At 42.1% G+C, this 13,570-nt stretch overlaps 1 protein-coding gene across 1 annotated transcript; it reads left to right on the forward strand.

Annotated features, from left to right (window-relative positions):
- Nucleotides 1-308: 308 nt before the first annotated feature.
- Nucleotides 309-13,570, forward strand: LOC119465696 (prefoldin subunit 4). Its single transcript, XM_049669486.1, has 4 exons — nucleotides 309-367; nucleotides 2,103-2,207; nucleotides 11,276-11,342; nucleotides 13,160-13,570. Exons 1-4 carry the CDS (start codon nucleotides 341-343, stop codon nucleotides 13,360-13,362), a joined length of 402 nt encoding a protein of 133 aa, XP_049525443.1. The 5' UTR covers nucleotides 309-340; the 3' UTR covers nucleotides 13,363-13,570.

The following is a 13,570-nucleotide window of genomic DNA, read 5'->3' on the forward strand; positions in this document are numbered from 1 at the left end:
AACAACTTTCTTCTGCCACGTTATTTCAATAATATTTAAATACGAACGCAATTATAGTAAGTTGAAAGTGTAGTAACATTAGTTATGCTTCTAGTTTTGCATAATATTGACGGAAGTAACGCATGCATGCGCGCAAAACGCACGTGTTGCCTGCGCCATCTATTGACTTATTTAAAAACTTATCAAACGTTTTATTAGCATTCGCAAAAAAATATTTACTTAATTTTTATAAGTTTCCCATAATATTTTATGCGCTTGATCTTATTTTTAATTATTTTCTTTAAAAATATTTAACGTCATTAAGGTGGCGACTAGCGGCGACCACAAAAACGTGTTCAAGATGGCGGCGTCGTTGAGGAAACAGACCGTAAGTTCTGAAGAGTATCAATCTTTTAAATAATGTCATTAGTTCGCAGTCTAAGGCTCAAGCATGTAGGGAAAATAATGATGTGCTAGTAGTTGGCTGTTTTTTTTTTTTGCGTTTGTGTGTATGTTTCTGTTCTCAGGCGTCGAAAAACAAAAACTGAACCGCGTGCACGAACTGCTTTTTGACATTTCTGCACTCGTGATAACTTCTCTATTAGCTAAACTGGAGATCGTATCAATGTGTAACTTTCAGCGCGCATTCACTAATCACCGCCTTGATGTGTTCAAAAATTGTGAGATGTGGTCTTCTTGTATTGCGTTAACGGATCGCTTGTAGCTTCCGTTGTGGATAAAACTGGCTACTGCCGTGCGTGACTGCAGCATTCGTTTCTGCCTTTCTTTTTCTCTATATTTTTCTTTTCTTTTTTTCTGTCTTTATTATGCACTAGTTTTCAAAGAAGCCCGAAAAAGAAAATAAGGTACGATCATTTTTTTTTAGCAGCGCGGAATACCGGCACATGTGTCGTACCCGCCCACGGATGTCGTCGTTTAGAAAATGAGGCAATGAAAATAAAAGTAAATCAAGCGGAAGCTTACAAGTTGCTCCATTTAGTCAAGATCATACATTCCATGATATTTCTTGAAATCTAGCAATGGATCATATTTATCTTGGGTACTTAGGAAGGGGGGGGGGGGGGGGGGGGCGTAACTGATGCAACTTATCACTGAGATACACAGCCATACCATTAGTAGCATTATATTACCTGCTATAGCTTGCGCAGAACACATAATGGGCCTCTTCGATTATCCGTCTCTGACAGTCCCGGACGTGTCCGAGAAGCTGCACACGCACCGCTCATTGGCTGAAAGCACTGCTTCGGGCAGTCTGGGACTGTCAGGGACGGATAATCGAAGAGGCCCATTATTATTTAATTTGCAAGGTGTCAGGAGCAATTTGCAATTCATCATACATGACTGGGCTAACATTCATTCGAAATTGGCATGCGGGATTTAACATTGAATACTGAAGCTGAAAACGGAGCAGAACTGTTCTTACAGCATTTCATTTATCACCATACAAAGTGCACTCCCCCTTCTGGATTTGCAGCCTATAAATAGAAACGTGGTTAGGAAGCCTTGACAAATAATTAATTCACAGTAAAAAAAAAAATTGCGGTATAAAAAAGATTAAATGCATACCATGTCAAAATAGCAAGTATGCATATATAGATTGCTACCTTGAATTACAAGTTTAGCAGTGATACCTTACAGCTGCATCTATGAACCATCTCGAAAAGCTTATGCCATGCAGACAAAGCAACAGGCGTGTTGGACTGCTGAAAAGTTTGCAGATCTAAGTATTTCCACTTCTGGATTGGCATAAGCCTATAAATGATGCTAACAGCCAGCAAAGCAATCGCAGGGCAACTGTGCGAGGTTGGTCCTAGTGTTTAAACAAGTTACTAAATAGCCATGTGCTGGGCCAGGACTCTCCTCCATTTCATATGAAATGCATTGCTGCTATTGAATAGTGCTTGCCACATCTGTAGTTGGCTTAGGCAAGCACGGGCGGACGGAAGCATTGTGTACGGAACGGTTGGGAGTCCAGGTTTGCGGTTACATGACGTGACCTTCAGCTTTGGCTGCTATGCGTAGACTTGTTTAGATTAAATATCCTCTAGCGGGGATTACAATGGAGGTGTGAGAAGCAAACTGATGAGCTTCATTATTTTCAGGAGACTGATGTACAAGTAACGGCTGAGGACCAGGAGATGATCAACAATTTTGCCAGACAAAATGCCAGACTTGAAGATGCAACAGAAGAGATGAAACAACTAGAGGTATGGCTGCATCATTACCCTTGCAATACCAGCCTAAGGATGTGGAATACTGCAAATGGGCACATTATTTCTGATAGTGCCTCAGATTCACTTCTTTTTCATGCAGTTTGTACTGTGTAAGTATAGAGGTTCCGTGTATGTGCAGCATTTGATTTGCTTCATTATCTATGAATTTGGTACCCAATATGCAGAAGTAGAGGTCATGGTGATGTTACCCAATAGTAATTTAAATGTTGTATATGGTTCACAATAGACATATTGTTTGTGGTTATTCTGCATGAACTGTAAACTGGCCTACAATCATGATGCAACCATGCAGGAAAACTTAAGTTCTTGTCAGTGATGTCCAAGCAGCAAATTATTAGTAAACATCTGTGCAGTTTCTGTCACATGTGTATCTAGTAAAATCAGCTTTATTTCCAATTGCAATGTTTTCTGTTATGCAGAACATGTGTGGTTGGCACTTCTGATAAACCAACTATTCTGTTCAGAACAGTTCCATTTTTTATCTTGCATCATAGTTGTCATTAGACAATTGGCTTCACGTTCCAGATATGTTGCAAATGTTATAGTGTGTTCTGTATTATATTTTGTCATTTTAGTTGGCCATATTACTCGCAATATGTAACTGTGACACATAAAATTGCAGTCCGATTGTTGGTGTTTTGAATGGAAGTAGAAATAATTGCTGAGAAAGCTTATAGAATTCTGCGAAATTTCGAAGCACCTCAAAAAATGTGAATGAAAAAAATAATTAGTGATTTTTGCTAAAAGTAATGAGGGAAAAAAAGTTTATAATTGTCTGAAGTGAGTTTATAATTGTCAAATTTACAGAATGTGGACTCTGTGCGAGAGCTATGTACATGAACATCAGATATGAGAAAATCAAATCAACATCAGCTATTTCATGTCTATCTTATTTCCAAAGCACCTGTCCAACCACTTGGAAAATATGCCTGATGTTTTTACATTGTAAAACAACGAAAGAAGTGAACCCGCTACATAACGACATATTAACACCGACAGCAAAAGCCCAGCCGTCTACTTTCCGACTTGTTTTACTGAAATGCTTTACACATGTTATTCAAACTTGAAGCACAGGCGTGTGTTTCAAGCTGTGTGCAACATCTCTTTCAGTCAGCTGTGTTTCAGTATGTGTGCAACATCTCTGTTATATTTTTTTATCAGAGTTCTTGCTTTTAATGCATAATCTTGTCATGCACAATAGTGTGCACATTGCTTGAATGGGTGAATAAAGACAAACATAGATGCATGCTATTTTGCAAGAAATTGTACATTTTCAAAAGGGTTGAGTTAATTTTAGAATCAAGACTACACTTTGGTTTTACACATACCATTCTCTCTTGCTTCGCTCCACAAAACACCAGCACTTGTCTTCTTGGTGTCAGTCCTGCCTTACATTAGTTATCTGTTGTGGCTCTGCCCCAGCTACGCACCGAAAAAAAAAGGGGGGAGCCCCTCAATACCACAGCAAAAGCAAACTTCTACTCAAGCAGTGTTGACTGCACCATTTTTCTTCATGGACTAGGATTTATGAGTGCAGAGGTGGCATGTTTTCTCTTCAAGTTTCGTGACAATGTGGATTTACCCCCGTATTCTTGAACAATCCTTGACTCGGAAGCTCTTCCTTCACTCTACCGAGTTCAGCACAGCACTGCCCATCGGCTGAAGAAGGTGCTACGCTTCTCAAGAATTGCCATAAGGTGTCATTGAAGTGCAGTGACTACTTTTGTCAAGGGGCGGTGCTGCCATCGACTTTCTCGGGTTGAATGGGGGAACGTTGTATAACAGGGGGTTAATTTCACCATGACCTCAATGTTTTATGAGCATAGGGTTTTATTTATGTTACACACACATTACATGATGCTTATATGTATGGAGCAATGACGTTTATGATGGGGCAATGCTGGTGTCGCTCTGCCTATACATTAACAACTCACTCATGCATGCAGGGCATAAATTCTAAACTATCTGACAGATAGAATCAACAGCAGTTGTACAGAGGATGTCTTGGGCTTGAGTTTACATTTCGACAAGGGGACTTTGTATGGTCAAACACAAGGCTCAGGTTAGAGCCAGCACTTCAAAAGGGACTTGGAAAGACAAGTCCCATTGTTGAAACATTGGCCCCAGCCTGATACCCTGATCACACGGGACAGTTGCCCAATGGGGATAAAATTTCTTGATTGCAATTGGTTCATTTGTGCTTCTTAAGCAAAGGAGCCAATCCAGTCAAGAAATTCGATCCTGATCGAAATTGTCCCATGTGACCTGGCATGAGACATCCCTTGTTTGATATTTTGAGTCTTCATCTCCTCGTGAAAACTTTTGCCTTGTTTTCATTATCTAGCCGAGCAATTAGGCAGGTATGTGTAATGTGCATATGAAAGATACAACTGTGATGACTGTCACCCATAGTATTAGTCTTGATAGTCAATGTGCCGTACCTATTGCACTTACTAACCGCTGTAATGCATCTGACTAAAGCGTGGGCCTCACATCCTCTGGTTCCCTATACAAATGTCTGCTGTAGCACCCCTTCTGAGCATTTTCACTTTCATTCATTTGTGCATGCAGCTCATTGGTAAGCTAAATTAAGTGTTTTTTTTTTTTATAGCTTTAACAGAAGAGGGGAAAAAAAGGAAAGGTAGGGAAGTTTGTCACAACAGAATACCTGGCTTGCTAGATAGCAAACACATAAAACACATGTGTACAGGAACATGGAGACTTGGTGGTGACCAACATTGGTCAGATAAGGGATGTCTTTCCTATATCAAACTTTGCCAAACAGTTTCACTCTCATTCAGTTGTTTCCTTGTTGAAGACAAGTCCCTCTGTCGAAATGTTGGGCTCTATTGACTTCCTTGTTCTACGACTGTTGTGCACAAAAACATGGCACTCTCATTGTCAAAGGCCAAACGGCTTCAAGAAACGAAGTAATGCTTCATCTTCTGTCGCAATGACCAGTGAGCTGAGCATCCAAAAATAATTCACTCCGACGCCATGTGGGTGGGTGATCAACTGATTAATACCCCAGTCACACGGGCATACCGAAGGTCCTTTGAAGTTAAGGAGCATAGAGCTTTCAAAGGAACATTAGTTCAAGGGATATGTATCAGTGCTACACGGTCGCCAGGTGGTCTCCGCTGAAGCTTTTGACAGAAACCGCAACGTATTCTAAAACACAAAAGTGCCGAGAAAAAAAAAGAAAGCACGAGGACACTTCGATGTGTAGCAGCCGATAACCAAATCGCACATGGCACCCATTTTTCTCACGAGGGTTGCAATGTGTGCTTGTTGGTAACGCATCTTGGAGGGTTAACGGTAGCGCGATTAAAAGTACGAACTGGACTTCGATAACAAACACTGTTGGAAGTTAGCACCATGTGTGTCCCTGTGTGTCTTCTTTTGTTCTGTCTTTTAATCGCACTACCGTAAACCCTCCAAGACCCATTTTGCGTCGGTGTTGCCGATTGTGACAGGTCGTGCCGGCGCTGTTGTACCGGCGCATTCATCATTGAGACTGCGGGTGTCACAAAAGTTTTTAGTGCTTATAAACTTCTATATAGTTAAACTTGTTTTTAACAGGTAAAAATTGAACCTTCGTATTTATACAGAATGTTGTTTTCCTCTGTCGGACGCTCTCTAGGCTCAAAAGTATTCCTTTGAGATTTCAAAGGACAAACGCGGACTCCCTTGACTCAAAGCTCCCTTCAACTAGGCCTCCTTTGATGCGCTCATGTGTCAGCGGGCGTCTTCCCTTGAAGTAAAGGATCTTTGATTCAAAGGACTTTGAAAGTGCCCGTGCGACTGGGGTATTAGCCACCATTTGTTTCACAGAGCGCGGGCATTAGGCAGGATGCTCAGTGTTCCCTGCTCTTGCCTAAGTGGTAGCATAGGCCTCACGCAGAAAGTGTTGGGCTTGTTTTGCAATAAGCAAGGCTATTGGCATTGAACTGCTGTGAATGAGCATGCAAAGTGCAAGATTAATGGCGAATTTCATTGGGAGAAGAGGAGCAAGGCGCCGCGGGCCATGCGGAGTCTGATTACAGCACAGTGAGAACAGGGACACTCGACCCGCCACTGGAATACGGCGTGCATTCGGAGAGCAGGTGGGAGGGGGACGTGTGAGGAGAAATGTACCATGTGACTAAAGCAATCGACGTCCCACCTTTCTCTGCAGGAGAGCGGCAAAACACGTACGCGTGATCGTCTTGTAATCTGTCGGGCGTAACCATGTCACCATTTGCGGCCACGTACTACATACTTTTGTGCAGCACCGAAGCATCCCACAAAGTGTCCACCTGCGAAGATCATCTGAAACTGCAACTTGAATCTGAAGTTGAGCTCCAGCAGCTCTCGCTGCTGTCACCGTCGAGCGTCTCAAACACTTCAGCAAGGTGAAGATGCTTTGCTGCCGCTGTCCCCAGCGCTATCCGACGAGAAGCAAGGTGGACTAGAAATGCCAGAATCCGTCGGTAAATCGCTGCGAAGCTCGCTCGTATCACTGTCAAATCAGCGGTGCCAAAACACCAACTACGCTTGGCTGCCTGCCATTGTCACCGCGCGCGCCGGCTGAAGCAAAATAAAAAGAAATGAGCAGGATATGACGGTTTAAGTCACGTGACTTCCTCCGTACTCCGCTTTTCAGGTGAGAGCAGTCTGGACTGCTCCGGGCTGCTCTTGGCGCAGCGAAACTGCTCTTGTTCTACCACTGGATGACAGCTCTCCCACTCCTGTTCAACCACTGAAACACGTCGCCTCTGTAACGAGCACTTTCAGCGAGCTTTTGAGTGCTCCTGTTCTCCCAATGGAATTCGCCATTAGATTAACTGAACAAACCAAACTGTAGCTCCAGACGCATAAGAACTACCACTCACCTCCTTCTCTCCTTGTTTCCTGCCCATCAATAGTGCACCTCTTACACCAAGAGGTGCCCCCAAGAGGCCAGGGTCTGCTTTCACTGGCCCCTCCTCCTTTTTACCTTGGTTTTAAAGGTGCACTGTATCAGGTCCACTATCCGAGTTTACTTCATAAGAACATTGGGTGGAATAAACCAACTTAGGGCTGGTATTTTGTACCGATGTGTTATGCTTTATTCTATACTAGTCTTATCATCCACTGCTCACGGCCGGCTGATCCCGTTAATAATGTGAACAGACCGTCACTCCGACCACTGACCAAGCACGAAAAGGCATTAGCATCGGAAAGGCATCGCTACAAAATACCGGCCTAGGTTAGAGACAAGTGTTCAGTTCTTAATAAATTAAATGCAGCCAGAGGGGCAATAGCAATAGCTTCCAGTTAGCTCATTTTATCGAAATATTTGAGTCAAGTCAAGTCAAATTTATTTCAGCATTTCTTTTGTACAAGAACAAAAGAATGCTAGGACAAGCACAAAAAGCTGCTAAGCTGCAGCTTGACTGGGTGCTTGCCCCATTACTTGGCAGAAACAAGAAACAGAAAAATACATTTGAGTGAAAAAAAAGAAACATTTACAGGATCTCAAAGGCCACGTAAAAAGGAAGAAAACAAAACACAAAGCACATCATGTAAAATACTCAAAAATCTGCAGCCACTGCTCTGTTATAGTATGCCACTGTATAATATAAAATGAACAGTAGCCTACAGAACAGCAGCCTTCACAAAGCACATGACGTAAAATAATTAGAAACCTCATTACAGAAGCAATAACAATGAGTGTCTACATGGAAACTTAAAAAAAAAGACAAAAAAATTAAAAAAGCACAGCATAAATATTTCAAATCAGTGTAATAGTCTAATCATACAAAATCAATGAACAGTCTATTTGTATTTAAGAGCACTGGCAATTTAGTAGAAAAGTTTTCCATTTTTTGCGGGTTAAGTTATTTATGTCGATATTGTCATTTTCCAGGTACCTAAAAGGGTAGCTATGCGCGATTTTAACCTGTTTCTTCCATGACATGTTCTTGAAAAGGGAGTCAGCCAAGTGCTTCTATTTCTGAGTGTATACGATATGTCGGATGATTTTGTTAAGGCACATAATGCAAGAAAGGTGGTTTCGTTTTGCTTAAGACTCTTGTATTTTAATAGTAGAGTGTTTGTTTTTCCTGCACCAAAAGTGATAGCACAATTGCTGCGCATCTGTGGCATCACATTATATAGTTTATGTAGAATGGTTCTTTATGTGACTAGCATGAATGTAAAAAAAAAAAGAAGAAGGCATTGTATCACTTTTGGGGGGATCAAGGTTTCTTGAAATAGTAATCTCGCGCAATGCAGTGCTTAAAGGAACACTAAAGATGAACACTGGCAAGCAACCTGGATTTTTTCACTAACCTTCTAGAAAGATCTCTACATTTGTTTTTGTGCCAAATTGCAGAGAAAACTATGATAGCAGGTACTACACAAATATTCCACAATTGGGATTACCTGTAACAAATGTGCGTTCTTAAGTGTAGTTGCACTGGCAACCTTAAGGTAGGTCACCACCTTCAAGAAAAAAATTTACAATTGTAGTCCAAAAGCTTATATTTTTTGCTTGTAAAGCTTAGGTAGTTTAAAACTTTAATATGATGAAATTGCTAAAAATGTAAACAAAAAATTTATATAAATCAAAATGTGCCAGAATGTTTATGTTGCGCCAACAGTCATAACTACAAAATGGTAGGTGCGATTCAAATGCGACTTGGCAGGTACATAATGAGGACAGTAACCTGTGCATCTAACCACCACAATCACCACATCTATAAGCTAAGGTGCGTTATCATAAAAAGACTGAGAAAGTTGATATCTGGCAGGTTTGTTTTTCACACATTTGGCCATAGTATAAAACGTTACTGCTCATTTTCAGTCATTCTGCTTGAATGCACCGCTTCATATATAAATAGCACACAAAATCTTATGCGAAAATATTTATTAAAACGAAAGTTACCACTGTTCGCGTAACTGTAGGATGGAAAAAATCACGTAAAAATGGCGTTAAAGATTTGAGCCGAATGTCAATTTAATAAAAAGCATTCAATATGTCTAAAATCCACCAGGCTCATAGCTTGAGCCCTCCTTGGAAGCAGCACGATCTCCTTTTGAGCGAGCTGAAACACGCATTTTTTTTCTGGCCTGTTTTGCATTTCCAGCTGCCTCATGTGCGGTCTTCCTCACATGGCGACAGTCACTGCGTTGACGCTCCCTTTTCGTCCTGTACTTTGCCATATTTGATGGAGTACTATAACTTTTGCCTTGAAGGGCTAGAACTAAATCCGCGAGCTCGAAATGACGTACGAAAAAGCAGAGATGGCACAGATAACGCAAACGCAAACCAGCGCAAACGCGTGCAATGTAAACGAGTGCCGCAGCGCCCCGCAGCCCTCTTGTGGAAATTTTTAAATAAATCGAAAACATTGCCACAAAATGCTTCCAAAAGCTTTAGAACATACTTAAACAAATTAGCATTACATAATACATAATATGTATATGAAGATACATTTATGACAAATGGCAGATGCTGTGGATTCAGAAACCTTCAGTTTCGGTTTCGGTTCGGATGCATCTAGGAGGGGTTGGAAAAATGGTCATAACTTTTGAACAGCTTAAGATAACGACATAATTATTTTTGCTAAATATTCTTGAATAGACAGGGAGCTTGAATATGGAAAATAAAAAAAAATCAAGTTTTTTTCAAGAAAATGTGTTTTTGAAGGTGGGGACCTACCTTGAAGCCCGACCCTCATAGAACGAATTTCCGGCGTCCAAGCGGCGAACTTCGTCCGACGGCGGCCGCTCTTCGGTCGGCGTCAAAAATCGCGGCCCGCGCCACCGATTTGGAGGGGATAGATATTTTCGCCCGCCGCCGGAAGCGTCCAGCGCGCGGCGACAAGCCCGATCCAATCAGGAGGCAGCACTTCCGGCCGTTGCATCATGGGATTGAGCTTATGTAAAACATGGCGGCGGTCCCGGTCGCCCGCTTCGAACTGAGTTTGGCGTTGATTTTGTAGAATTCACTTCGTTCGTAGCAACTGACTGCGCAACCGGCTTTTGCTTAGTCTCATGCCGCTTCGACGAGAGAGTGTTATGGCTAATCTTGAGGAATTTTCGAGATCGCTTCTCGTTTCGAACGCGCCTAAGAATAGCGAGAGAAATTTTCATTGAGATGCGAGCGCCACCTGTCGGTAAAGTTGGGAGATAGCCGCGACGACGGCATATGGCCTCTGAGATGGGAAGCTTTCGGGGGCTATGGTAGATAGCTTGTACTGCTTGTCTGTTTCGCTGCAGATCGGCGGACATGGGAAGTAAAAATACAACGCGCTCCTGGCTTCCATTGCGCTGCCTCTGGCACTTTCCTGACGCACACACGTAGAAGAAATAACTCAAGAAAAATTATAAAACACTAAGTTATGACGTTATTAAGTGTCGCAACATGCTAAATCTTACTGTGGGTTACATTTAAAAAACAGTAATATCCTGCTTCACGGCTGGCCACATTGATAGCGGCTCGGCGGCGTTCGCCGCTGGATCGTCGCATGAGGGGTGGTGAGGCGAAAACACGGCGGCGCGTCTCGCTACACTTTTTGACGCGCGAACATCGTCGGGGAAGTTCGCTCCATGAGGGTCGGGCTAAAGGTCACAGTCTGCTGCATTCTGCTTGCTATGACTTAGGTGCACTTAGAGAGAGGGTGCCATGCACCCATAAAAACTGCTGACAGAGCGGTGTGTGAAGTGATAGTGCTTGTGAGTTTTTGAAATAGGCCAAACTGCATTTACCTTCATGTTGAAGTGCATCACGAACGAGATGTGGGAGTTGGTACAGTATTTTCGGTGTGCCATCTCCGATATTGTCCTACATTTATGTCACTTCATTGCTTATGAAGACTGTGTTCCCGACAAAAGTGGCACTTTGGACACTTTGGAACATAAATCAATCGTTAGCTTGATTTAATATTTGGCTTTAGTGTCCTTTAGCATTCGACGAATCAGAAATGTTCAGTTGTCTCTTTTGTAATGCTGCATGCTACAAATGCTATGAATGTGCACCACTTGTCTTTTTTTTTTTTTTTTTTCTCGTGCAGAAGGAGTTGCGCAACTTGGAAGACGCTGCGGATGAAATTATGATGGCTGAAGATGATGTCCACATACCATATCCTTAAATGCATTAGTCACTTGTTTGGTGGTTGCTGCCTCTGTAATATTGCTTTCTTTAACAAATATGCTGGGTTTGATTGGTGATATCAAGAAATAGCCTAATTGTTGTCCTTTTGAATACGAACACTAGAGAAAGAATAAAAGAATGTAATCTTTTTTTTAATTTTCTAAGCTTTTTAAATTCTTATTGAATAAGTGAAATCTGAGTTATAAAGCATATGCATTGCTGCCAACATGTTTAGCTTCTTTATAAGTATGCAGTGCTAAAAGATTACTGTGGTTTTTGCTGATAATAGGTTAGCTGTTAAACCTCTTTGTGAGAAGTTGCACCATAAAACTGAGAAGAGCAAGAGTGAGGTTGAGCAACAATGTATATTTCTGTTGTCTAAAAAAATTCATTCCACCACACTGCTTTAGCAGCGATTTACATTTTGGGTGGCTGTTTCTTCAGTCACATTTGTGTAAATTTCAACATGCACATGCTACATCGGTTCAGTTCTGGCTGGCAACTGTGTGAGAAAACATAGCTGCCCCACATGTCATACCAAAGCACAGAATGCAGTGATTTGTTTTCTGTGGTCTGAAGACAAGGCCTCGAGTCTGGAAAGGGCTCTCCTGTGAGAACTGTTGTGGGCCATGACGGAAGCCTCTGTTCTCAAGCGCAGCCTTTTCGTTGTTGTGTTCCCTCGAACAACATCACTAGTGCTTTCTTCGCATTTCTACCAGCCCAGCTCCAAATATGACTAAAAAGCGCACCAGTCTTGTTGATTGGATACATTCCTCAAGTCTTTGTCAACAGTTGCCACCATTGTGTACTGCACCAAGCTTGCTTTTAAGACCACAAAAGAATTAATCACACCAGGTTTTCCTTTAGTGCAGACAAGTGAGTCAGCCACCATATCACACCACAGTTAAAACTAAATCGAAACTTGCACTGAAACTTACACGACAGTTACTGGAGAGACAGCGACCGCATATTGAAACCGTTGATAGGACATTGTGGTGGACAGTATTTTTCAAGAGACCAGGAGTGCATATAATTCTTTGTTCACCCTCGTGCACACAACACAATGCAGAAAATGCCTGGCTCCATTATCAGCTTGTTGTAGCACACCTAGTTTTCTTTTTCTGAATTTGTAGGCTTCCGTTGCAACAACTGTTGGGTCACAAAACATTCATCACTTAGAACTTCTAGTCTGTTCAACCAGCTTTTCAAGAGCAAGTTGTGTGTGTGTGTGTGTGGGGGGGGGGGGGGGGGGTATTCTGTAAGTGTTCGCCTAGCGGACTTCATTTTGGCTGCTCCTGGAGTGTTGATTGGCTGGGCTGGGGTACGAAACTGAGGCAGACGCTCCCAGCCTGCCTCTTTCTCACTTCTACTGCTCCAGCCAATCAGCAGCTGCCAAAATGGACAGTCCGCGAGGTGGACACTTAAAACTGGTCTAGCCAGTTTGACTTTGAGCCAGTTTCAGAGCTTTTTGGATAATGCCTGCTACAACTAATTAAGATAATGACCCTAAAGCTGAGGCAGTTATGCTGCTTGTGTCCACAGGCCTGTCTTGATGGTTTGCTCCGGGCAATAGTTTGTGTGCAAGTGCTTGACAGCACTTGACAAAGCAATGGTTGTGTGTTGTGTGCATGAATCTACAGAGTGGCTTCACTGTTTTCTGCTGGCTTGATATCTGATAAATATCTATGGAATAGCTTAGAACAATGCATTGGTGACCGTATTTTTGAAAGAAAAGAAAATAGACTTAAAAAGGCTGGTTAACATTTTTTCAACTTATGTGTATGAAGTTCCTTAGCTGGAATCACGTACCAGCTGGGAGATGTATTTGTCAGCCTGGACTCCGAGGAGACTCAACAAATGATTGAGCGAGCAAAGGAGCAGAACAAAGCACGGAACAAAGTTCTTGAAGATGAGACTCGCATCATTAAGGGCATCATGGCCGAGCTGAAGTCACAGCTGTACAACAAGTTTGGAAACAACATCAACCTGGAAGCTGATGACAGCTAGCCTACCTTGCCATGTGTATGCATACACACATCTAACTTAACAAGAAGCTTTTCTTTTTTTTATCAGTTAGCCTTTTGGAGTGTTGCTCTTAAACTGCTTGAAAGAGATGTGCTGCTTTGAATAAAACACAAGTGTTTGCTGATTACCAACATTACACTGAAGACTGCATTGTTGCAGTCCATGAAAATGGTAACAAATACAATAAACA

Source organism: Dermacentor silvarum, chromosome 1, assembly GCF_013339745.2.
Source record: "Dermacentor silvarum isolate Dsil-2018 chromosome 1, BIME_Dsil_1.4, whole genome shotgun sequence".
NCBI lineage: Eukaryota > Metazoa > Arthropoda > Arachnida > Ixodida > Ixodidae > Dermacentor > Dermacentor silvarum.

Excerpts from the sequence above, each read along its gene's own strand:
- LOC119465696 (XM_049669486.1), top strand. The coding sequence starts at position 341 with ATGGCGGCGTCGTTGAGGAAACAGACC. Across the intron at positions 368-2,102 it reads CGTCGTTGAGGAAACAGACC|GAGACTGATGTACAAGTAAC; the intron begins GTAAGTTCTGAA and ends CATTATTTTCAG. Across the intron at positions 11,343-13,159 it reads TGAAGATGATGTCCACATAC|CGTACCAGCTGGGAGATGTA; the intron begins CATATCCTTAAA and ends TAGCTGGAATCA.